The sequence below is a fragment of the Prinia subflava genome, chromosome 18 (assembly GCF_021018805.1).
Source record: "Prinia subflava isolate CZ2003 ecotype Zambia chromosome 18, Cam_Psub_1.2, whole genome shotgun sequence".
Classification (NCBI taxonomy): domain Eukaryota; kingdom Metazoa; phylum Chordata; class Aves; order Passeriformes; family Cisticolidae; genus Prinia; species Prinia subflava.
Window position 1 is genome coordinate 4,688,569 of NC_086264.1, and position 26,090 is coordinate 4,714,658.

Here is a 26,090-nt window from a genome sequence, read left to right on the forward strand (position 1 = left end):
AAATAAAACCAAGTGAGAAAGTAGGTGGAGTTTTGAAATGAAGTACAAGGAGACTGGAGAAGCACTGAGGAAGTTTAATACCATCCATTCCTAAACAAAAGTGGCTTTACATGGACCCGTCATCAGTCTAAAATTCAGAGTTCTCCCCCCTCTGCACATACCAGCTACACCAAATCTGGTGAGATTCTCACCACATTCTCAACACAAAAGGGAAAACTAAGCTAGGTACAGCTTAAACACACAGATTTCTTCCAAATCCATCCAAGTCTCTGGAAACCAGTTTCTTCATCCATTTTTGCAGCTGGGGGACAAGCTACTCCATGTCGTCTTAAACAGTAGTGAAAACATCTTTGCCAAAAAGATATTTGGTATTTACATCTGATCTTTCTTGAGCTATTAACACTGTACATAAAACCTCTGCACACAGTTAACATATACAGCAGTTTATATGAATTTTACTACTGTATCCAATATGATAATAAATATGAATAAAACCTAAGAGCTGACAGTACAACAAAAGACTAAAAGTGTTTTTGACTTGATATTGAAATGCCTTGGGTTAAAACCAGAAGAATTACTCTGCTTTTTCCTTATCAGGCAGCATCAAAAAAAGTGATCAATCCATCTTGATCACAGCCATCCAGAATTTCCAGAAGGAGAGGGACTTTGGTTTTCACATTGGTACCTTTAAATTTAAATTTATCTATGAAGAGATCTGTGATCATACCTGTAAAGGTAAAATTCCAGGAATTACTATTTGTTTTCAGTAGGAGGTATCTCTACTTTTAACTCAATATTATGTAGCAAGTATTCCAGTTGTTAGAAGACTTTTTAAACCTCACGTTTTAAACAACGGTTTACTTGTAAACAAATCCAAGCCACTTAACTTTTATACATTCTTAAATGCCATCCTGAATTTGAACACCATCTTTAACCATGTCCATAAAGACAAGAATCATCTAAATATAAGCAGCTATTTCAGCCATGTCTCTGGACATTAAGCCCCATTTAAATAAAGCTGAATTATCAACAAACCATAAAGTCTCTCCAGATGCGCAGGTTGTCTCTTGTATTCCTCGAGCAGCTGATCTGCCTCTTCCAAAATGCTGCGGTATTTTGGGAGCAGGAAGTCCACATTGCCTTCATGAACTTGTAATTCCTCAAAGACAGTTTAAAATGGTAAGAGCTAACAGCAGATAAGTATCATAAGAAGCAATTAAGCTTAGATATGTCAGAAGGAAGTACTTCAAAGGGAAGACAATCCCCTCCTAAACTATCAAGTGCTATTTTCAGAGTGCCTCATTTTCTAGTCTTCTGATGAAATGCCATATGTCACTTCATAGACTGGATTCTCAAAATCCTGTTACAGCTTCCAGCTCTGAGCCATAATAGGATCACCATACAAATTCAAACCTTGACCATACCTTCATTTTTAGAGTAAGTGAATTCCTAAAAAAGTGGAGCATGCAGTGAAGTCTGAAGGTAAAAGTAAACTCTGAAAGTATCACTCAATTTGTGACAGCAAGAAGTTTTGAAGACCTTTTGTTAAAAGCCTCAGTCTATCAGCAGACCAGTTTGGGATGGTTGATAGTATAGATCTTTTTATCCTCCAAAGAAAGGCACTTCTGTTCTAGACAAGAGATAATTATGTTGTGCACTGTAAGTCTAGTAGGATAACAGCTTTTATCAGTCATTAGATTATTTTACTGCCTCTCAATAAGTTATCATCCAAAAAATTGGTGTCCAAAAAACTTGTTGAAGATTTGCTGTCTAAAACAAGCAAGATGTACAATACCATTATTATTGCACAAACACAATAGGCATTAAGAATAAATTCTCTATTATTGTTTATACACCTGGTTTGCCAAACCAAGCCCAAGTAAAACCCTTTTAATGATAATAAAGATACACACTGTTGTCATTGGTAGCCAGGTTTTCTACTATCTAAAGAGCTCTGATAAGTATTTGATTCTCCCAAAAGGAAAAGAGAGAACTGGTTAACCATTTTCACCTCCCCTCCCATTAAATAAAAAAAACCAACTTGATGATGGTGAGCTTTTGACAGGAAAATCCTGGTTATTGGAAAAAAAGTCCAAGAACTGAGACAAGCTGCCTAACTGGTACCTTCCAAAGGCTGTTGAGGAGGGTATTAAGCAAAATATTCAAAAGCAGGTGATTCAGAAATTATGAGACACTGGGATGAAATTCCAAAGCAAAGAAGTTGCACCTGGCCTGGATGACCTAAAAAACTATGTTAGTGAAAACAGGGACAGAAGGAGCTGGAAAATAACAGCAGGCTAGGAGAGAACATTAGATGATAAAGCTGGCTGCCCTTCTACCACCCAAATTAAGCATCTTCAGCAACCCTACATGTTATTCACTATATAGTAAAAAATGAGAATTTTCTGTGAAGAAATTTGTCTTCTAGACACTTAAAATACATGCTTTAATTTAATTTAACTTAAGGGAACAGATCCCCATGACACACACTTGACTTGAGCCATGGTTTGGTATCTGACAGCATAACCCCCCCCCCCATAAAAATCAAACCTGAAGAGTTCAGATACTTACTCTCAAAGCATCTATTAAGTGAACTTTCTTGGCCAGCAGCTGCTGATACTCTAATTTAGGGTGGATTAACTGTAATGTGTGTCTCACAGATTCTTCATTTACATCTAGCAGGGAGTAAAAAAGAACCCCAACAAGCAAATGAGTACTACATATTCCATTTATGGAAGTAACAAATGAACTGAAGGACAAAAAATAAAAAAGGATTTTTACCATATGATATGTTGAGATTAATCTTCCTTTTAGTAGCCTCTTTGGAAAGCACATCTTTGAGGATGGATATTGTAGAGATGTTGTCGGATTTAAAATATCCCTCACCTTTTCTATAAAAGAAGAAAAATTTAAAAATACAAACCTGAGCACACGTGCATACAACATTAGGTTTAGTAATTGTATTTTACCTGTAGGTACTTTCAAGCTGTGTTCCCAGGAAAGTATTCTGAAAATAAAAGGTGATGCACTCTCCAGCAGGAGTCTTTTCAGGCACCTCAGGCAAGCAAAACACAACCCAGGAGTGAATTTCAGCAAAACTGAACTGGCCTTTGAGCACCAGTGTATTCATGGGCCTGTGACATTGTGACATTAAAACAGAAAAAGAACAATTAATAGTTAAGAAGGAGGGACACTGTCCATGTAAAAAAAGTTTAGTTCCATGTGGTGGTTTCCTTTTAATCAGCACTCTGTAAAAATTCAGGTCTCTCCTTAAGTACAGATACATACTGGAGGTTACAGCTGTTTTTCTGTACTTCAAAATGCAAAGCTACATGCACATTCAAGTTTTTCCTCCCACTAGGCATGTCAGATTTAGAAAAAGAAACAACTTGAAAGTTTTTGATGTCACATTGCAAGTTGCTTAACCTGAAATTTAGGACAAAGGTAATAACTGACAAGAGCAAATAAGAGTAAGACAGAGCCTCCTGTGCTGTAAACCCCAGATGTGGCATTTTTATCATGAACAAGGATAGTGGAGCTCATTTGCACACTGAAGCCTTTGGTATCCTCCCTTCAGTCTTTCAGTTTTGGTTTGAACATCAGATCTTTGGAGGCAATACATGATGTTAGCTGAAGGTGGGTAAAAATCCATCAGAAATTGTGTAAAATACTGAACTCCTATAACAGAGAGATAAAAGTACAAAAAGTCCTGGCTCAGTTTTGGGGCCAAGTTAGCTGTGAGAAAAAAATAGAGGAAAAGGGTGGACCAGAGAATGAGGGTGAAACTGAAAAGACACAGTTACCTACAGAGGAAGTTTCCTTTCTACCACACCCTCAGCTCTATTAACACAGGGGGCTGAAGTACAACCCAGGGCAGTTAAATGAAACATAGCCCCAAAACTGGGGCTATGGCAGAGAACCTATTTAATCCATAATTTCTATGAAGAAATTCATAAAATGGAACTACAGGCTCAAAAGTGTAGGTTAGGGGTTAGAAATTCCATACTTAAGTTTACAGAGCAAATGTTTCATCTGGTTTGTGTCATTTTTTCCAAATGAAAGAAAGCATTGATTTTTCTTTGCACATACCTGTCCTGGTCAATAGAATGAGTTCTCTGGTGAAGTGAAAGTGGCTTAATTTGATATTGATGAACTTGACAGGTTTTTGGTTGAATTCTGGGAGTTACATATGCCTGAAGCGTCCCATACTGTCCTTCAATGGAGCGAACCTGCAGAGAGTAAAGAGGGACCCACAGAAAAGAAGAAAAAGGAAAAGATCACTTTACCACTGTTTGGAAAATTAGTGAATATTCCAAGTATGTTAAAGAAAGCCTCTAGTATCGTAAGAATACTTAGAATACCATATTTCCTTGATAGTGCCACTATAAATAAAGCAGATGAGTTTTAAAACTAAATGGAACATAGTCCAGTAAAGTGCTGTTGTATTAGATGAATTAAATATTAATAAAATAACACCCTCTAACTAATTTTCTGATCAGTTAAAATAAAAAGCCTCAAAATTGAGAGTTTTACATAAACATGTATCAGACTAAGAGGCTGCAGTAAACAAGAGAAAACCTCCTGCCTATGTGGACGCTGAGCATTTTCTCAATCAAGATTTCCTTCATTATTTCCTGTGGTGGTTGCCGTAAAATGTGTGAATTTGGTGGATCCTTAAAAATAAACTCCAAAACACCCACCAAATAAACATCCAATACACCCTTTAAGTGTAATAAGCATGGGATGACAGAATTTGCTTCCTCTCCAAAATACAAATTGAGTCTATATTCCCTTGTGAGTTCCCAATGTAACTTCCTTCAAACACTTCAGAGGATAAACAGTGCCAGAGCTTGCTTTCCCACACCTCCCTCAGCTTTAAGTTTCTGCCTTCAGAATCCTGTATTTTCCCAGTCTGTGGTGTTCCACTTTCATCTTAGGGACACTCAAAAAGATTCCAAGGCTCTCCTCTGAAATATTTTTAGAAGCCCTTAGAAATCCTAAAGACAAATAAAAAGGAACACAAGCTCCAGATTAGGTCGTCTTGGGAAAAAATACACAGTAGAAACTGGACTGATCCATTCCAAAGCTAACTGATCCATTCCAAAGCCAAAGGACTAACCATTCATTTTATATTTTTGAGCACTTTACCTTAAGTTCAAGTCTTGTAGTATTTGCTTGGCATCTGTAAGTTGCAAGAAGAAAGTTGCTATTTGGCTGAAAAAAGGAAAAAAAAATACAAAATAGGCCTATGGATTCACAAAATTTCTATTAGTCCGTTTTAACCGTAGATACTCACTTGTTACAGTGAAGTTTTTGCTATGCATGTACAGCTGTTTAGAAGAGTCAAATACAAAAAAAGCAATCCATGGTTCTCCTGAATGTTCCAATTAGTTTTAATTATGATAGAGTTAAAAAAAATAAAATCTCTTTATAAGGAGAATACAGCCAAAGCCTCTTACTCTCTTTAATATTTCTACAAAGATACCTACTTTGCATCTGAAAAATGCATGTCAGCCTGCCCCACTCATCTGCAAAATTAATCAACTGCAAATTTAATGCAAAATTAAATCAACATTCAAAAACTAAAGCAGGATCAGTAAGAAAATAAGCACAAAATTAATCATCATAAATGGCAGAAAACCTAAAATAAAAAAGCTGATTTCTGGGAGCTCCAGGGCAAAACAACGACGTGTGAACTCAGTTCTTAAAACTAAAATAAAGGACTGTTACAAGGGAAAAGATTTTACAGAAGATTTTCATAAATCCTAAGGTGCTTTCTGGATTTTCTCCCCGGCCTTCAGTGTCATTAGTAACTCTTTAACTATACTTACTGACTATAGTCAATAGTAACTATTGAAATCTGTAGTTATTATATATAAAAAAAAGGCATGCAAACATTTGACTCTCCATACAGCAGAACTGTCACATTCTAAAGATATTTTTTAGAAATTAACTAAGTAAGAAATGTAACACTCTTCACCTAAATTACTTGGAAGTAAATGTACATGATTCTATGAAATCCAGAGAAGAGAGCAATACCAAATGTGTCTCTCACAATCCTTCTCAGGAATGGAAAAAAAGGAAGAGCAGGTATTTTTGCACATATTTACATTTGCCTTATGTCAGGACCTGCCTTTAACTCCTAATTCTGCAGTACCTCTAATGAAGCTGTGCTCTTCACAATTATCAGATGATTACTTTAACTGAATGATTTTTAAATCAGATCTATAAATCCAAGTTCTATTTTTACTACACGATAGTAACAGTTTCCATCATGCCATCTCTACAGACATCACCTCCTCTGTTTCACTCACCTCAGAATCACAGCTGCTAAAACTAACAACGGCAGAATTTTTATCCACATCCAGCAAGTCTAGTGGGACATCACTCTGCAGAACACAGGAGGAAGGAAAAATAAAGAGCTTATGTTCCTGAGTAGCTCCAAGTGCATTTATCCTCTGTCATCAGTCTTTGTAATAAGGGAGAGGCAATGAGATTGCTTCATCTCTGAGGCAAAAGCCTAAGAGACATGCAGCTTACTACTTAATCCTGGAGGAACATGATGATCTTTCTCTTATTCCCTTACAGAGTCCTGAACTCCTGGGGGGCTGGCTTACCACAACCTCCATGTAAAATCTGTAACTGTCTTTCAGACATGATAGGTAGGTTAAACAATTTCATTATTTCTCATTTAGCTGTGGAAACATCTGATATTATATAGTGGCAAATCAGCTGTAGCTTAGCATTGCTCTGTAACATCCTTAATAAAAACAGGACTTTTATTAAGACATGAAAAATAAAATCCTACAATACTTCTCCCATTTGTTACAGAAAAATCACCTCATAAATTCTTCCTTGTCACATTTTTCTCCTCATGCATCTCCCAAAAGAAGGTAAGTCAATACTACTACTCTTTCTGACTACCAAAGATGGCATTAATTTCAGCTGATACAGTAGCAGGAACAATCAATTAAGCTTGCTGTGATGGGCAGGAGTATTTCTCCCCAGTTGTACAATTTAATTTGCATTTAAATAAGGACATGCAAAAGAAAACACAAAGTTACACAGAAATCTTCTGTTACAGCAGGTACTTTGGTCCATTTTGGTAAGGTAAGGTTGCTCTGCTCAATAGAAATTTGTTGTATTTGTTCCCTAACAAGCATGTCCTTAAGATGCAGTAACTTGGCTTTTTGAACTAGAAAGTCTCTGAGTGTTTTATTTATGCATCAAGCCAACAAGAACAAAGCCCCACTGACCTGCACCAGGACATTATCTATGGCTGTCTGCACCTCCAAGATGAGGCTGTAGCTGGCATCATCTTTGTTCAGTGTGAACTTGTCATTCACACTGAAGGCAGGTACTGAGGAAACTGCAGTGCTGGATTGAGAGGACTGCTGGTATTTGTCCCGTTCCTGAAGTACTTTAATCTGCAATTGTTCCAATTCATTCCTAGAAAAGGGAAATCTTTTCTTTAAATGTCTTTTAAAAAGGCAACTATAGAGCTACCCTAGAAATTAAGGAGTTTAAACTTGCAAGGCAATCATGTTTATCTCCTGTCCTCAATTTTCCAGCCAGAAGTGACTGGTGACTCCCCTTCATTGTACTTAGCAAAGATAAAATATAAAATCTACCACATGGACACGTGGATTTTACATGTTCCTTGCCAAAAGAGGTTTTTGAGGCACAGGAAAGGACAATCTTTTTCCTTCAAAAGTACAATGCATTTTGAATAATATGGTAGTGACTTATTCCTGCCGTCATTTAGAAGCTATAGAGCAGCAAGGAAGGAAGGAAGGAATCTTATCTTGCTGATACTGAGGCAGAAAGCATTAAGACATCATCATGTGAAGGCAAAATAGAGAAAGACCATTAAATGAGGCTGTTATTAATTTCTACTTTGAAAAGGTTCAATTCTACTTCTAGATATATTAATGATAAAGAAAATCCAGTGAGATAGGAAGGAGAGATGACATTTCAGCTTTTAACATTTCCATTCTTCCACTTCAATTTTTTTCTAGCACAATTACCTTAAGGATGAGATCTTGCTCTGCATTTCTTGACTTAATTTTAGTTCTTCACCTGAGCCACCTTCTCTATGGACAGGTTCAGTAGTTAGTCCTGTCAGCCAGCCTAAACCAATATATGAAGTTTATATTCCTTACAAGCTAAAAAGAAAATTTTACACTCAGCTATTGTATGTGTGGAGTGATGCTTGTTCCATACACTAGGTAGAGAGAATTGAGCCCAATTTTATCCTTTTTTGTAGGATTAATCCTAGACACTGAGCATCGGTTTTTATGGGTTTCATTCTTAAGCTGGAAAGCATTGCTTTCTTTTTTTATTTAGTACTTTGAGCAATAAATTCCTCTTTAACTGTTTTTAACTGAGCAGTTGGATTTTTTCTTGCCTCTCTTTTTCTGACAAAACCTTGAATTACTGGCAGTACTGGAAACAAAGCAAAACAGCACAATGTGCTTACAGCAAACTGGATGCTGCTCAGTGGGCTTAGAAGTTGGATGCTGCTGCTTAAAAAAAGTTATACATTTGCTTACTCAATTACATTTATTTATAAAAGCAAATGCTAATTGATTATATTCTGATACCTCAGGCATGATATGCAGACATGAATGGGTGCTTATAGCTCTGGTTCCCTGGCAAAATCAGTCTAGTGCACATCCTACCAGAATTCACCTTTCAAAGCTCACAGGGGAACACAGGCTTTCCCTTTTCCCCTTTCTTCTATGATCCATGGATCTTTACAACATTCCCACTAAAAGAAGGCACAAAGGACTTAGGCTGCAACAGTAGTGTGGCCAATCATACCAAAACAATTCATATGAAGTCAGGTGTAAGGGTCTTTTGATCACCCAAAAATGTTTAAAAGAGGTGCTTGGAACACCATTATTTCTCAGTAACAGACTGAGGATTGTATCTTGCCAAATGACATGATTTTCATTACAAGAAGTTTCAATAGGTTAAATTTTAGCACTGAAGGTAACTAAAGAGAGAGAATTAGCAATCTTTAGCTCCCAGCAGCTGTCATATGCAGCATGTTTATCATGGCCTTTGTCACAGACAGGCTCATAGCTCAAGTCTTACAGAGGAGCTGCTGAGATGCCTCACATGGAGGGAGCTTTATTTTTTACTAAAATCAAAATAAACCCCATTTAAAGCACTGTGAAACTGAAAAGGAATGAAATTACATAAAAGATAGAAAAATAGAAGAAAAACACACTTGTATATCAACATTTTTCATATATATTAAAAACTGTAACTAATTCCTTCAGATATATTAATTCATCCCAACAAGGCAGCAGTTTACACCCAAATACAGCCAGTTACTGTGTTGCACATGATGAATATCTTAAAATAGAAAATCCCCACAGTTTAGGTGTAGGAATCTTTTTTAAAGTGTAAATATTACATCAGAAGAGATCTTTTCAACACAAAACTTTAAGAGACGTGAGTTGCACTAACAACATAACCTGCTTCATTTTATCACCTCACCACATATGGCATTTATAGTGTCAATGATATGAAGCTTACCTGAGTATGTTGCTGCTAAAATTTCATCATAGCCATCTTTTCCCACACAGCCACCCTGGATTGATGCAATGCTCTCTGATAAAGCCTTCAAATAAACACATTCAAGCAGAGGGAAATATCACTGCACTCATTTTAGAAGTTTTTAGAAGATTCTATTCTACATAGCAAACACATTGCAAAGTTGAAAGCAAAATAGTAACAGACAGTGTTTTTCCAGCAGAAATTAGCAATCTGACTGAAGTGAAATGATCCCTCTGCATCCAATTACTATTTTAAACAATTAATAACCAAAGTAATTATGCTCAGTGAAGTCCTGGCAGCTTCCATTTATTAATCTGTAAATCACAGACTATACTCAACACACTCAGTTTTTTCACTCAGAGAGCAACTCTGTATTAGGTTTCACCCAGCAGCTTTCAACTAAGCCAAAACTTTAGCATACACTCTCAACATTATTTTGATTTTTGCTCAAATCACAGCTACTTCGCTTTCTAGTTCTTGCATGTTACCATGCTGATTTCAAGTTCATATTGTCAGCGTTACAAGCCTCTTAAATTAAAAACAAACCACGTATTTTTTGAGGTAATGATCGTGTAAGTTTTGAAATATAAATTTTTATTTTTAATTAATGTTTTTCTTTCCAGTAGAGTATGAAGAATGAGGACTTACATAATCATGTCGAAGGACAGGCTCATCAGCACTCTCAAAGTTATAAATCTCTATCATTCCATCATCTCGTCCAACAAGTAATTCCTTAACTCCATCTCCCAGAATGTCAAAACTATCAATACACAGAATACCTAATGAAGAAGAAAACAAAGCCATTTTCTTCATCTTTATTATTTATGATACACAGGCCACACTCTTTACACAGAAAGACTCCTGACCAGCTTTTAAGGTGTTAATAGTGTGATTTCTGGAATAGTCCTAGAGCGTGAGGTCCCTGCCCTGTGCTTCAGGTTCAAGATTAACTTTTATGGCTCCATTATTTCATAGGAAAACTAAGGACATACTAGGAAGCATTTTAAGAAAATAATGTAGTGATAACTCATATAATTAAATAAAAATGTATTTATACATTCCATGTCTGATCTTCTCCTTCACAAAGCAGTATGGCTAATAGATGTTCCAGAAGCAGCACACCAAAGCTAAAACTGAGAAAGTTTTGATCAGTTAGTGTGGAGACATATTCCACCTTCAGACAAAATCCTTTGTTATGACTCTTTAGAGACCTTAAAACCACTGAACATCTGGTAAGTTTGGCAGGCATATTTGCCAAATACACACACACTTAGAAATAGAAAACCGATAAACATCTCAATCGTACTTGAATCAACGGTGGTTTACAAACATCACTTTAAAAAGAGTGTAAAAACAAAAGCTTGCTAAAATACTGGAAATAATATGAATACAAAATCCAAAGCAAGACAAACTGATAGAAATTATTTGTCAGAAAATCAGAAGAATGAAAGAGACCTTAGTCATATTAATATCACAAACTGACATAATCACAATATGCCTGCAAAGTTATCTGTGAATAAGATTTCCTGATTACCCTACTCTTAACAAAGCCTCAGGTATGCTGGAAAGCTAGAGTGAGAAATTAAGACACATACCTCCTCTCTTCTTTTCATTCCCAATTTCCCACCTTGGTATTGCCTTCATACCAGTAATCTGGGTGAGACCCAATTTTCCATCAGAAGTCCCATACACAATTTCTTCCCCAGAATCCCCTAAACACAGAAACTGAATTTAGAATTGATAAAATCAAGCACACCAACTTCAAAATGTAGTGTAGTTACACTCTGTAGCCCATGGGAAAAGAAAACACTGAATTAGTGACATACAACAGAACTGACAGGCTTCAAATAAGAAAACAAATCCATGAAAACTGCACCCATCTTGATAATTTCCTTGTGGCTAACACTATTCTGTGTTTGGCTGCATCCCTGCACTGGAGTTCTGCCTAAGAACCAGTCAGAATCTATTACTATATGTTTCAGCAAAGTTAAGCTGAAGTATAAAGGCTATTCAATGGACTTTACAGAAGAAAAACAGGTAAGTTCTTTCAGAACACACACTCAGCAATGAATGTTGTGCCAAAATTTCAGCAATTAAGAACTATTTTCCCAAACCAGCTCTGGATGTTTGTCACACAATCTAACTGAAACTAAATAAAGCACCAGATTAACACCCTAAAGCGATTTCTATGAGGTTAGAGCAGATTAGCAAGAAGGAAGATCAAACTATTTAAAGTTTGAACCTTCCAGTCTTAGTTTCTGTTAGTTCTATTCACTATTCTCATCCAGGAATGGAAATCCATGGGTAAGAGAAACACAAACCCACAACCTGGATATGGCCTCCAAAAGTCCAGTTCATTTTTACACAATGAGACCCCTCAGATCACGCTAGTGTTGTAAGAGGCCTTCAATTAAATGTGAATTTAATTTGAAACTGTCTAAAACAGTCATATCTCTGCCTATTTATACATTAAAAAAAACCTCACATAGTCACTTTTCTGCTGCAATTTTAACATCAGCTTAAAAATCAAGACAAAATAATTAACAAAGACAAGCTACAAAATCTTAAAAATATAGTAAAACAGTATTATTAATTAGGTGTATATTCAAAATCTTGTTACCCCCATTTCCATTGCTCAGAGCAAGAACACTAGGTGGTCCAGGAAGTTCTACTTCATACAGCAAATCAGATCCCTGAAGACAAAGAGAACAATCTTAAATGAATTTGTTAAAAAATTTTAAAAACCACAACCAAAAAAACAAAAAAAAAAAGAACAAAACACCAGCCACATCCCAAAACAAAGCCCCACAATGACATAATTATTATGGATCATACTAAAAGGTAAGATTTACTTATTCAAACTCCTATGGCAGAACCATTTCTAAGCCAAAAACAGGGTGAAGTCTGTAGAAATAAAGCATAGGACTCTTGAAACATGTTTTTATCATTAAAAATGATCCAGGAACTTACCTGGCAATTTAATATATTAAACCGCTTAGTATCACTTAAGACTTGTTGCAACAGTAATTTATGAGAGCAAGAATTCCCAAAGTGATAAAGACTTCAGGAAATTAAATGTGTATGCGAGCATTTTTAGTTAGAAGGGATCAATTTGTCATTCACTTCCACCTATGAATTCCAGAGCCTGTTTTAGTGGTTTTATTAATCCTCATTTTTTGCAAGTTTATGATTGTCCTGTAAAAAAACAACAGAAAGGGAATGCACCAGCAGCAACACTGCCAAGTAAGGCACAGTGCGCTGATCCTTATCACGTTTAAGCCATGCTGATACATATTTCCTGAATAATTAGAGTCCAATTCCATAGCATTCATAATAAAACACAAAGAAGGAAGCATTTTAACCTGTAACACCCTGAGGACTCTGTCTTGACATGCAAGCACTGGTGTGATGCACTTCACTTTGTCTACAGGAAGGCAGAGAATGTCATTGATTTTATCTCCTGATAGGAAGTAGTGCTGGTCCTTGCAGTCACAGTAATGGTTATAGATATAGCTTGCACAGAGAAAGAGATCTGCTCCTGAAATGTACCTGAGGAAAAGAAAACACTTCCTTATAGCATCTTGCTGCAGCAAGAGTCTTTTATGCTTTTATGTGTTACTATGCTTGCAGCTCCAAGGTATTATGGGGCCCTGCAAGCTGTTCCAGCTTTTAGAGTTCCTTATAAATATTAAAACCATGTGGTTTCTATAGCTCTCACATTTCTAATTTGTATTCAGGTAAATCTTTAAGAATATCTTTATAGAAATTTCATTACTATATTTTTTATGCTGATTTGTCTATGGCAGCATCTTACAACACAACCCAAACCAGATTTTGCTCCAGGAGCTATGTGGACAGCACACACTGTGGCAATAACCCCAGCTCTGCTCACATAGATTTTGCACTGCTGTGAGTGCCTCCAGACCACTCCCAATTCCCCGTACATGTCCAAGACTTCTCCATGATATTCCAAATTCCTGCTACAGGTCGCAGCACAAGCTGAGGCTGGACTGGCACTTAGTGTCACCTACACAATATGGTCAAAATTATTGCAAAAAAGCATAAACTAACAATCTGCTACAGCTCTCAGTAAAAATGCCAAATATCATACATACATAGCTTTGATGCTTTCAGTAAGGTTAGTTTCAAAGGAAAGAAACTGCTTCCCTCTTTTTGTGAAACCTCTGACTTCAGATCCTATAGCCACAAAAATTTTCTCCTGTGGTGTATTAAGAGCTCCTCCCAGCTCCAGTCTGGAGATCTTTCGTCCTGGTAGTGTCTTGAACACTGGCTATCAACAGGAAAGCAATTTTCATCATCATATTTATGGTAATCATATTTATGGTAATATGATCAAATATCATATTTATGGTAATCTTTTAACATAAAGGATAAGAGATTACTTTACAATATCTGTCAAAACTAAGATGCAATGCGTTGTACACAGAAAAAAACAATCTCTATATTTATCTTGTTTTGTTTGTGGTTTGTTTTTTATTTTAAAGAACAACACACACATTCTCTCTCCCTCTCACATGTTACATTCTTATTCCAGAAGTCTACATTGATTTTATTTGTATTGCTATGGAATACTTATGAGCTAACCATGAACTTCCTGAAGAAGAAAACCCATGAAAGAAAATAATTTTTCATTGAGCTGGGCATAAAAAGCAATCAGTTTCTCTGAGGTGATTTAATGAATCTTTGCAGGTTTTTGTCCCGTTACAATAATAGTGAATATGCCCAGGCTTAAGCCCAACTTAACTGAAGTGCAAAATGTGTGGAAATTACTTTTTTTTGGTAATAACCCACATTTTTTAGTTTTTGACTCTGTAACTGTGGAGGAATCTGTGCTTGACCAGGCATGAGATCAGCATGCTCTCACCACAGTTAGGTATCAGTCCACTGCTCTACCTAGACACCTTCCACAAGTATCTTATTTGCCATGTCAATAACAAATGGACTTCCAAATTCATTGCGAAGAACATTTCAAAAATAAGACTTTAAATGGAACAATTCCACTTACCACAGCTTCCCCCTTTTTTATGCCAAAACACGTAACGACCCCATCCTGATCTCCAACAACCACCTTCAAAGGTACAATACATTGTTATCTTTTATTACATACACAACTGTGTTTTTAAATAATGCCCTTCTTGTACTGATAGAATCACAGAATGGTCTGGTTTGGAAGGGACCTTAAAGATCACTCAGCTCCAACCCCTTGCCATGGGCAGGGACACCTTCCACTATCCCAGGTTCCATCCAACCTGACCTTGATCTTTTCGAGGGATGGAGGATCTACAGCTTCTCTGGGTAACCTGTGCCAGTACCTCACCATGCTCATAGCAAAGAATTTTTTCCTAATATTTAATCTAAACCTACTCTCTTGTCAGTTTGAAGCCATTCCCCCTTGTTCTGTCACTACGTGATATTGTACACTATTATATAGTGTCCCTCTATTATATAATTTCTGATATTTTCATATATATAAGGACTCAAAATTCTAGAGAACTTAATTACATATGGTAATATACTTTAAAGATCTATATAAAATGCTATAGAACAGCAGTTCAAGTACAGGCATTTACAATCCTTTTTCTCCTCCTACTTGCACACATTGGCAACCATAAGGTGAAGATGTATTTGGAAAGAGTTGTGTTTTCACATTAAGACTTTATTATGGAAGAAAAAAGAAATGCAGTTATTTTTATTGAGTTTCCCTAATAAGTTTCCTTAATTTGAACTTACATTAAGAAAAAAATTTTAAAACTTTAAAAAAACTATTTCATAGAATCATCAAGGTTGGAAAAAACCTTCAAGATCACCAAGTCCAACCATCAAGTTGTCATTATTATTGTAATCCCCAGTGCCAGATCCAGACACCTCTTAAACACCTCCAGGAATGGTGACTCCACCAGCTCCCTGGGAAGCCTATTCCAATGCTTGATGATCGTAACTCTAAAATATTCTTTTTAGTACCTAATCCGAATCTCCCTTGTCTCAGTTTCAGGCCATTTCATTTAGTTCTAAGTGTTGGTAAAACCAAAATAGAGAAAAATGGAAGAACTCCCTTGAGGGTTTCAGCAATGCCGTAAATGACAAAAATTCCTTCCCTGTTCTTAAGTTTTACAATCACAAATTCAGATTCTTTCCCTATTTTTTTTCCAAAAAAAAAAAAAAAGGTTTTCCAAGCCCCCAAAATGAGCTTGCACAGTCTTTCCATATGACGTCCTACAGCTAAGGAAACTCTGAAAATAGGATAAGGCACAGGACAGGAGAGGCAGCAGGCGGTCGGTACCTTCTGCGTGGCCTTCTTCCCGGAGGCAGGCAGCAGCCTCATCGTCTTCTGCGCCGTGACTCCCACCTGTGGATGGATGGAAGACACGCTCCTGAGCGGGGCCCGGAGCGCCGGGCCGCGCCTCGGGCCGCTCGCAGGCCCCGCCGCACGGCTGCTCCTCGGCGCCGGGCGGGCCGTGCCGCCTCGTCCCGGTGCCGCGACGCTGCCGGGGGCTGCCAGCGCTGCCGGACCCACCTGCAGGTAATCCACGCGTGCCAGGCTCGGCTCCATCGCTCCCGCGGGACGCGCGTCCCACCCCGCCCAGAGCCGGCGCGCCCGCCGCCCGTCTCTACAGCAACCGCCGCGCGGAGCCCGCCTCCGAGTGGGCGGAGCCTCGGCCACAAGGGCACCGCGATTGGCTGGAGTGCCCCGGGGGCGGGGCGAGGGGCGGGCACAGCCGGGAGCATCCCGGGGCGGCTCGGGCGGGAACGGCCCCGAGGGGGAGCCTTGGGCTCCATGGCGAACTGTACGCCAGGAATGGTTTATTTAACAACGAAGCCAAAAATACCGGCCCTGCACGGAGTCTGAGTTTAAAAAAAATCTTCCCAGAGTAAACACACTGAATTAAGAAAGGGTCGGTGCGAGTAGGTGTATACCCAGACATGTTAAACGCCGCTGCTGCCATTACATTCCCACTTACCTGGTTCTCAGCAACTCCTTGTGATCATAACCATGAGTTCTGGGTTTACACGCGGTACTAGCACCACTAATAAAGTACAAAGATTTCAAGTAATTCTCCACTCATCTCTAGTTGGTTTATTGTAGTATGAAAAATCCTATTTTGTACCTGGACACTGCAAGGAACAGAGTATTATGCTGTATCTGTTAATTTTTTGTCCTGCAGATTTAGTGCAAAGAATTCTCCATATGTAATCATAAACCTGTTAAAATATCAGCAGTCGATACCATTATACCTTTTTAATGCATAAACGCAAAAAAATTGCTATGATAGTTCTTGCTTTTAGACAGTTAAAATGAAGAAAGCAATCTTTTTGTGGTGAGTTAATAAAAGTTCCTAAGACTAAGATTCCAGAGAAGCTGTACATAAAGTTATTTAGTGCTAAAAATCTACAATACATTTTTTTTCAAGTATAAGATACTGAAATATTATTGCCAATAAATAGTTGTGCTGTAGTTGAAGCCATGGTTCCGTTGTTGAATCATTCACATCTCAGCATATTAGGATTTAGTTTCTCACTGAGTTTATGTATTAAAATTGCCAACTCTTCTGTTGCTTGGGACTTATCCTCCAACAGTTCATAGCGAAGACTGGAGATGTCCTGTTTGATTTCCTTTAATTCACCTGCAGTAACAATGGAAAGAAACACTCATCAGCAAAGTTTAACATTCAGTCAATACTCTTAAGTCACATCAGTGCCTATTTCAGATTACCATCCCAAAATGTTCATGAGAGCAGGTACAGGATGGGTCAGGAGGATTTACCTCTTCTTCATTCTCAGTGAGATGTGTCTCCAACCCTAAATAGTACCGCAGGAATTTTAACAGTACATTAGGGTCTCGCATTGTGCTCCGCGTGTATACAGAACAGCAAAGATTCCCAAGGGGCTGTACAAAGGTTAAAGAATTAATCACACCAACGCTGCTGAACAGCTGGTAAATATTAGTATCCCCTTTTTAGAGAGAAAAGGAAAAGAGTTTTTTTCTGAAGGGATGTGCCAAAATCATAGAGGAAAAGCGTGGCAGAGCTGGCAGTAAAACTCACAGCTTCTGAGTCTCTCTCCTCTTCCTTACCAACATCCTTGGAATCAAAAAAAGTCAACCAATTTAACATGATGTTATAATTTGACACAAATATAAAAAACACATTTAAACAAAGCTGTCAAGGCCAAGCTCATAATAAGGAGCAGCATGTTTTCGCTTGCAAGATATTCAGTTCAAGAGCAAAAGCTTTTTAAAATGTTCAAATACTGTTCTTCCAGCAAGTGTGAGGGAATGTGAATTCTTACACAGTATCTGCCTCTGGAAATGATTTGTCATGTATGAAATAAAAGAGTATCAAGAGACACCTAAATTCTCTAGTGATGCAGAACAGGGAAAATCTCTGACTTTTGTTAAAGCAGTTGTAGTACATAGAAATGCCAATGTATTCTGTTTAGGCTATATCAGACTTGAAGAATTGTGTCTTCAGAGGCTGGGTCTGTAATTTGGGTATCAATGAGATGCTCAGGACACACAGAGCACTTGGCTGTGCAGATGAAGAGTGAAACTCAAGTGTTACTTGCCCTACTCAAAGTGGACTTTCCTCTACAAAACCTGGTGCCAAAGCCATAATCATGATGTCAGTAAAACCTGATTCTTCTGCACTGTCTTCCTAATTGAAACACATCTCTGCCAACATCAAAGTGGCATCAGGGACCTGGAAAGGTCTGGCAGTGCTGGTGACAGAACAATCTTTTTGTCAGTCACTAGGCAGATGATTTCCTACATCAGAGAGCAGGAACAGGAGGAAAACAGTGGGAATTCAGGAGAGCAGCACACTACGAGGATTCAGTTTTAGGAGCCTTTCTGCTTTTGTCACTGACAAGCACAGCTCTGTACAGCCACACAGGATGGGAAGCATGAGGATAACAGTCAGTGCACAGTGCTGCCTTTTGAAGGCCTTGAAGGGGATTTAATTTAATCTTTTTTCTCCCTGCTTCTCACTGTAGAGAGTTACAGGTAAGCAGAGAGCAACTAAGGAGCAGAACAGAAACTTTGCTGCTTTAGCCGAGAGCTGAGCAGCCCTTTCAGGCCCCTCACATCACACATGCACACAGCTGCCTGATGCTGCCATGTTAGTAAAATATATTCTGACCCCAGGCAGTCTGTCAGTGCATCACGCTATTGCTTGATAACATTCTAGCTAGAGTTTGTGTTTGGGGATCTGCCCAGAGCAAAAGAGCTTTTTTGTTGGACTGTAGGCCTGTGTTTCATCCCTGGAAGGTTAGAGGAAGGAGGACAACCTTTGCCATAATCTCATCCCAGTGGTGAGTTAGAGTATGCACCTGGAGCAAGCACATCTCACATTTGCCAGGGAGCTCAGATCCACTGTTTCTCAAAAGGTCTCCAACTAAAATACAGGTTACATTTGTCATTTTTTATCACCATGCAGCTGACTGTGAAGCTTTGTTTAATGATGGGCAGCTTCAGAGCTGATTATTCCTCTCAGCTTTATTCCTTTAGGAAGGAAGGCAGGACAAGCATACTTCCATTACTATCTGAGCCTCAGTACATGTGAAATAGAAGTAATCTCTCTTTTCACTCAAAACCCCCATGCATCGTTGCAATACTGATTCCTGATACAACATGAAAGAAAATACCACTGAATATTGCAATCTCTTTCTTACCTTCATTGACTTCATCATTTTCTTTGTCCACTTGTGCTTTCAGAACATAACGTTTTATCAGTCTCTTCATTATTTGCTGCCAGATTAAAACAGTTATATAATCAGGTGAGATTATATACTTAAACACTGTTCACTTTTCTTTCTTCTCTCTCTCTCTGTCACATTTACCTAAGAGAAAGAATGAACAGCACCAGACGAAGTACTTGCCTCACATGCACTTTTCTGGGGGCATGCTGAGAAAGGAAGGGAACAGCCAACCTAGCCAGCTTTCATATCCCTTACCCAGAAATCTCTTTCTGATATTCCTTCCCCAGTTTCAGATGTTTGCTCCTCACACTTTCCCAACTGGGACATCAGAGACCAATTTTAAATACTGCGTGAGCTAGTTTTGGAATGCTTCAAATAATGAGCTTGGACAATAACTGTCTTTTTTTTTTCAAGGAGCATCTTAGACTTTGATTCCTACAGGAGGTTTTTTTTTATCCCGTGAAGGCAAAATGTACTTGAAACATAAAATTCCGCTAGAACCTTCTCACAGTTCTACTACTCAGGACAGTGATCACTGTATGTACTTACCTGATAGCGTGTTGGCTGATTGAGAATGCTGTTAAAACTGTGGGATTCAAAAACTCTGGAGTTCGACTGAGTGAAAAGGTTTAACTAGGAAGAAATAAGGCAAAATTAAAATAAATTATGGAATTCACAGTTAGGATTCAGCTCCATTATTCTTTTCTCTAGATGTTGGGGATCTTTCCATCTTTTACTATAGCAGAATATTATTTTTTAAAAAAATTAGATTACCTTGAATTATATGTTGGGGTTTTTTTGTTGGTTTTTTTAATGCTGATAATTTTAGTCCTCCTATTCTGAGGAAATAGACTTAAAGTATCTTTAATCAATATTCAAGTAACTCCTTGTGGGAATTATTTGCATCTTTGAACACTTAACAATTTTTGTTTTAATTGTGTTTCCCCAGATTTGGTTGTTCTAACAAAATTTAAGTCTATTTCTTGTTTCATGCAGTATGTTTAGGCAGTCTGAAATTGAGATTTATTGCTATAAATGATTAATTACTCTACTATCATCAGAAGCATGGATTATAGGCGAAAACTAAAAAGAAAAGAAGACTGCTGGAATGGACACAATTCTTCACTGCAATGAAAAGATCTCAGAACCTACCCTTGATTTGGAGTTGCCCATTCCCATTTCAATGTCCTTCTGTAGCCGTCTCCTCCTGCACTTGGAAAAGTGAATGATCCTCATGATGAAATAGAAAAAAGATTTGGGGCTTGGTACAAGACTGAAAGGTGGAGGTAATGTTTTTCCATCATCAAAATATGACAGCCAAAGTTTAGAACGAGCAAACTTCCACTCTACATCACTGTCATCCTGTGTTAGGAAATAAAACACATGATGCTCTTGGTTTTCATGAAATGCAAAGCTTCTTTCCAATCAAACTGCTTTGAAATATCTTTCTGGTTTTAGATAAAATGTTATTTTCTTGCGAGTAAGAAAATTCTTTCCAGCGGTTCTGCAACAATGCAACCACTTTACTTAGTCTATTTTAACCAAATTTCAGTTGTCTCTTTATGGCAACATTTCACTGAGATGCTTAGTTCAAGCACATGAAGCATTTAAACAAGCATAATTTTTGCATCAAGTGAAAGCCAACATATAAACTCTCTCCTATTTAAAGTGGAGCTTTCAGGGTTTTTCAGTCTTGTTTTTCTTATTAAAGTGGTCACATGAGTTTGGTACTTGCACAAGTGTTGAAGTATTAGACTCAAGGCAAAAAATGGCTTAAAATGGTAGTGCTCACAGCTTTTTACATACCCAGGACAAGAAACTCTGATTTATAATGGAGTATAGAAAATACAAACTTTGTAGTCCTGAAGAAATTGTGTTAAATACTGACAAACTTGTTTTGCCTTAATACATTCCTACTGAAGTATTCCAAGGCTGGATTATAACTAGTTTTTTCCTGTTAGAATTCCCTAACATTTCCCAGAACTCATTGAACAGACTGGGAATGACATATCCATTTGTACACTATGTCTTAGATAATCCTTCTTCCTGTTTGTGTGGGTGTGTGCCTGCATCTGTGTGAATGTAGTACTCTTTGAACTCACGGTCTGGAAAGCTGGCACTATAAATACACGTTTACTTTAATTTCAGCAACCTGAGATTTATTTTTGAAACCCAAGTATCTTCAATACTCTACATTTTCTAAGTTGTTTTTTAATTGGAGTTGGATGCCAAATATAATGTGTACATGGCACGAGATAAACTTGTTTAGATCCTGTGAGGTTCTGCAGCTTGGCTGAGTTGCTAGATAAAGTCAGCTTTATTTTATACATTTTGTGATATCCTTTCCTGTGGTAATCTCTTCTTTGTACTTTTTGTATGTCACTGAAATCATTCCTATTAACACTCCCCTTTTTTCAGCATAACGGAAGATAATGGCTTGAGAACAGAGCCCACCTCAATTTCTTGATATGAACTGTTGATCATAGCAATCAGCATGTTGAGCAGAACCACCACCATTGTGACGTTGTATATACCATAAAGAACATAACCAATGTTCTCAATGAACTTGTGATCGTATTTGAGGACAACAGAGGTTACTTCAGACAAGCCAAATATTGACCAAAATAAGGTCTTGAAACTTTCTTCCACTCTGTAGGGAAAAAGAGAGGAAGGCTTTATTAGTAACTACACAAAGAAATATATAAGTTGTGTTTACAGTGACTGATAAACAACCTCAATTAATTCGTCTGTGAATCAGAGTACTGATTAAAACAAGAAACATGCAAGGAAGCATTTTTCACAGCACTTTCCATTTCTCCTCTGTGCTCCACCTATCCATCAGAGCTAATAGAGCTGTAACAATACATGCAGAACAACGGGAACAAGAAAGGTATTTTATATCAAGTAATATTCTCTTGCAATTGGTTGCCCACAAGTCTGCATGACTGAAATATATACAGGTGATTTTTTTTCAGGCTGAAATGAAAGCTTCCATTATACAAACAGGGAACAATTGGTCTTTTGTGTTCTGCTTTCTGAGGTCTTGAGTTTTATTTTAATGCTTCAGTTTTATTTTAAGAGAGAGCACCCAATATCTCAGAGACTTTGTTATCTTAGTGAAAACCTGAAAGTTTTTATTGGCTTTTTACTTATAATGAAACCTCATACTTACGTTGTAAAGGCAGGGTTTAATTTAGCTCCAAGGTAGTAGGAGTACAGTATGAACATTCCAATCATAAATGCAAGAAATACCATAATAAAAAGGACCATAAACTTGAAGATGTCCTTAACAGTCCTTCCAAGTGAGATCTGCAAGGGGCCAAAACTCTCATTTGCAGGCAGGATATATGCAATCCGAGAAAAGCTGAGAACAACGGCAATTGCATAAAGGCCTTCAGATATTATCTGGGGATCAGATGGGAGCCATTTATCTCTAGCTGGAAGATATGAAATATAGGGGTTACTCATTTATCACAATCTTGAGGAATAAACCTTGATAGGATTTTTCAATTAACATGTCTGAATTTAGTTGAGACAAATATTTGAAGAGTCTAATAGTTGCTGCTCTATTCCTCTTTCATTTAAATCACAAATTATGAATATGAGTTACATTACCTTCTGTTAGAAGAAAAGTGACTTGAACAAACTTGACATCTTCTTCTGCAGTTTGCATTTTAACCTGAACTAGACAATAACTGATTCCTTACTTCATTTTTTAATACATGTCTGTATTAGACATCTTAACAAGCACTACGCTCAAGCTGGGAAATTTATTCCTATTTGGTGTTTAATTGATGGGAAGTTAAGTGTTGCCTGATGAACAATTTCATTTATTAGTCACACCAAGCTTTTGCTTTTTGCAGGATATAACTTAGCTCCCATAGTGACCATAAATTTTTGCCAATTACGTCAGAAGAAATAGGATTGTGGGTTTTACACACAATGTGCACAGAAACAATTGAGTTATACAGAAATTCATAAATTACTATGTGGATTCATACACCATTTTAGAAGAGCAACACTGAATTAAAATGTGATTCATATCAAAATACCCTGTGTTTCTAAATGTGTATTTAAATGTGCACAAGTTCAGATTGGCTATATTGCAAATAAGGTAAGTAACAAAACCAAATCTGCTGTTACAATATATTGAAGCCCATCCTAAAATACGTCAGCAGCATTTTCTTGTGTTGCAAATACAGCTTAATCACACCTTTACTGACAATTTCTGCACTGCAATAAGTATTTAGTAGCTTTATTATGTATAAATTATTTATTACTTAAGCAGACTTTCACAGGGCCAGTATCCTTCCTTCAGGAGGAAATGCTGATAGATGTTTAGGAACATGAATAACCATCAAACAACTGAACAAAAAAAAGGAGAAAGGAATCACATCATCATTTTATCTGTTGTGCAATTAGCCAAGAATAAAGTATAACTTCCAAATGTTTAAAATCAAGGGGGTCAAATTTAGCTGTAGGGTAAAGAGAGGCTTCTAAATGCTTCCTTCAAGTTTTCTTATGTTCAGATCTGTTTGGCAGAAAAACTAAGCTCACCATAAGTAAAATATTCAATTTCTGGAGGAAGTGTGACCTCGGAGAGGTCATTCTCCTCAATGTAGTTGTCCACATACTGTTGTGCTTTTGTGGCCTGAAGGAATGCCAGGAGCCTGGCTGTGAAAGCAGCAATGAAAATGGACAGCATCCCAAAATCCAGAACATTCCATAACTGCAAGATGTATTCCCTGGGTCCTTCCAGCCACAGCTCTTTGCATTCTGACCACATCATACCTGCAATAAGAAATGAAAAAGCACAGCAATGTTTGCCAAACTGTTGTCATTTAAATTCCCTGCATTCTCCCATTTCATGGAAGTGGGTGATACCAGTGAAGCAGAGATTCACTTATTTGCAGTATCACAGCATTATCATCCCCTTCACTAAGTTTATTCTCTCTTGGTTTCAACAGAGTTGATCAAAAAGAAAGGTATTAAATGAGATTAATTAATGGAAATATAGTTCAGACATCACCCCACAGAGGGTAGAGTAGAGCCTTGACTTTGCAGTGAAAGTATTGTGACTTAACAACAAAACCTCTGTAATTCCAAAGGAGGAAAAATAAAGTGTGGGGGGAGAATGTCCAGATGAATCAGAGGGTTTCATTTTTCCACAAGAACCCAACTACCCAACAATACGGATGACCAAATATAAAGGGCATAATTATACTATAGTTTTTCCACTTCACAGAATAGATACTTTTCAGCATAGAAAGTGGAATATGGCTGTGTGTAATTCAGATTTCTTACTTAAACTTCTCAGAAATTAATTTATGTGGATTTAATCCAGATCACAGCCTCACCATAACTATGTGATGGAGTTGCTGTGAATCAAGATTTTTTGCTTGATGCAAAGAGGTTTCTTAGGGAAAATAAAAACCCAACCAATAACAAAATCTCAACCCCACAAACTTTTTCTTGTTTCCCTGGCTGTGTAATTCAAAGGGGCTGCCCACCACACTCACAGCAGCCACACACTGGGTTGGAAAATTCCAGTCCTTGCCTTCTGTCAAATCAAGAGTATAAGCTGGAACTCCCAAAATGCAGCATGCAAGTGATACTCATCTCCCTACCCTGACACAGTTTAGAATAAAGCAGTGCTTAAACCAAGAGATACAAATGATTCAAAATCTGTCCTAACGCCCTGTAACCTGCCCTAAGGGTCTATTAGTTGCTGCAAACAGCAGCTGGATCAAAGATTTGGGACCTTTGAATTTCAGAATTTCTATTTGCAGGAAAACAGGAAGATAAAGGGGCAATATACCTACCAAGAACCCACACCATGATCAGCATTTCTGTCCAGGTGAACTGGGTGGTCTTCACCCTAAAGATCTGCTTGGGGTAATCAGTAACAGTGACATTCGGCAGTGTCGTTATGCCCTCAAATCTGTCTGAAGCATTGAACACCAGCAGGCCTAGGAAAATAATGAAGGATGCTGCATGTGCCACAAATTTCATAAATGGACTTCGAAGAATTCTTCCAAGCTGCAAAGGCAGAATGAAAGCAGTCACTCAGTTTTCTCAAAGCAACACCTGGCATTCCAGAAGCATATATGGGCACTCATAGTTCAGGAGAGCCAGAAACCTCATTCTTAAAGGATATTCTTCCGAGAGCACTCAACTGTGATGCTTTGCTATTTCAGACAAAAGGCTCCCACAGGGAGACGCAGGGTATGTTGCCCTGTTAATGAGTGCTGAAGTTATTCCATAAACTCTAGATGGCAATGTTTGAGGGGAAACACTCCAAGGAATTGCGAATCTACCATGGCAGTGACCAGGAAGACTTTGTAAAGCAAGCTCAGGAAAAGATAAATTATTAAAATCTCCAACTCCAGCAAAACATTTTTCCTAACAAGAGTGTTCTATTAACTTCTCTATAACTGCACCTGGTAAAAGAACAAAAAGCAGCAGTAGGGGCAGTCTGTCTGCAGCAGAAGAGGGGACCAACTGCTTCCAGAAGACCACATGAGTTTCTTCTTTCAAGGAATTGTTTTCCTTGAAATTTGGGTCAGCTACTGTGAACTAAGCAAACCAGCACACATTAAACTGCATTTACAACCTGGCCAAACAATCTTAAGTTCCCTTCCTTCTCCTGACCTTTAGAAAGCTTTTTGTAATTGCAAGATCCAACAACTGACCTGAATGTATAGCACTTTTATTTGACATGAGCATTGAGGAAAAACATCAGATGTTTCTGCTACTGGGAATTAGAGCTCAAGGACAAATGTCACTTTTCCATATTAGACACCAGCTAA

The 26,090-nt window shown here is 37.7% G+C and overlaps 2 protein-coding genes across 2 annotated transcripts in view; both read right to left on the bottom strand.

Moving 5' to 3' along the window:
* Nucleotides 1-54: 54 nt before the first annotated feature.
* BBS7 (Bardet-Biedl syndrome 7) lies at nucleotides 55-16,224 on the bottom strand. The gene is made up of 19 exons (XM_063414994.1): nucleotides 16,103-16,224; nucleotides 15,869-15,934; nucleotides 14,594-14,656; nucleotides 13,683-13,858; nucleotides 12,930-13,116; nucleotides 12,188-12,260; nucleotides 11,163-11,279; nucleotides 10,216-10,346; nucleotides 9,547-9,631; nucleotides 8,028-8,130; nucleotides 7,257-7,449; nucleotides 6,315-6,389; nucleotides 5,149-5,214; nucleotides 4,090-4,229; nucleotides 2,970-3,134; nucleotides 2,782-2,891; nucleotides 2,572-2,675; nucleotides 1,036-1,159; nucleotides 55-727 (listed from the first exon to the last, which is right to left on the bottom strand). The coding sequence occupies exons 1-19, from the start codon at nucleotides 16,136-16,138 to the stop codon at nucleotides 594-596; spliced, it is 2,148 nt and encodes a 715-aa protein (XP_063271064.1). The 5' UTR covers nucleotides 16,139-16,224; the 3' UTR covers nucleotides 55-593.
* A 442-nt stretch (nucleotides 16,225-16,666) lies between these two features.
* The window catches only part of TRPC3 (transient receptor potential cation channel subfamily C member 3), a 33,013-nt gene continuing 23,589 nt past the window's right edge, over nucleotides 16,667-26,090 (bottom strand). Inside the window, exons 5-12 of the mRNA XM_063415059.1 lie at nucleotides 25,104-25,320; nucleotides 23,839-24,072; nucleotides 22,454-22,718; nucleotides 21,736-21,931; nucleotides 20,434-20,643; nucleotides 19,831-19,914; nucleotides 19,255-19,330; nucleotides 16,667-17,210 (exon numbers count right to left, since the gene is read on the bottom strand). Of these exons, the coding sequence (XP_063271129.1) occupies nucleotides 17,068-17,210; nucleotides 19,255-19,330; nucleotides 19,831-19,914; nucleotides 20,434-20,643; nucleotides 21,736-21,931; nucleotides 22,454-22,718; nucleotides 23,839-24,072; nucleotides 25,104-25,320 (1,425 nt within the window). The 3' untranslated portion in view covers nucleotides 16,667-17,067. The remainder of the gene's footprint in view (nucleotides 17,211-19,254; nucleotides 19,331-19,830; nucleotides 19,915-20,433; nucleotides 20,644-21,735; nucleotides 21,932-22,453; nucleotides 22,719-23,838; nucleotides 24,073-25,103; nucleotides 25,321-26,090) is intronic.

Excerpts from the sequence above, each read along its gene's own strand:
- BBS7 (XM_063414994.1), bottom strand. The coding sequence starts at position 16,138 with ATGGAGCCGAGCCTGGCACGCGTGGATTACCTGCAG. Across the intron at positions 13,859-14,593 it reads TAAAAAAGGGGGAAGCTGTG|CCAGTGTTCAAGACACTACC; the intron begins GTAAGTGGAATT and ends TCCTGTTGATAG. Across the intron at positions 5,215-6,314 it reads TTAGCAGCTGTGATTCTGAG|CCAAATAGCAACTTTCTTCT; the intron begins GTGAGTGAAACA and ends TCCTTTTTTCAG.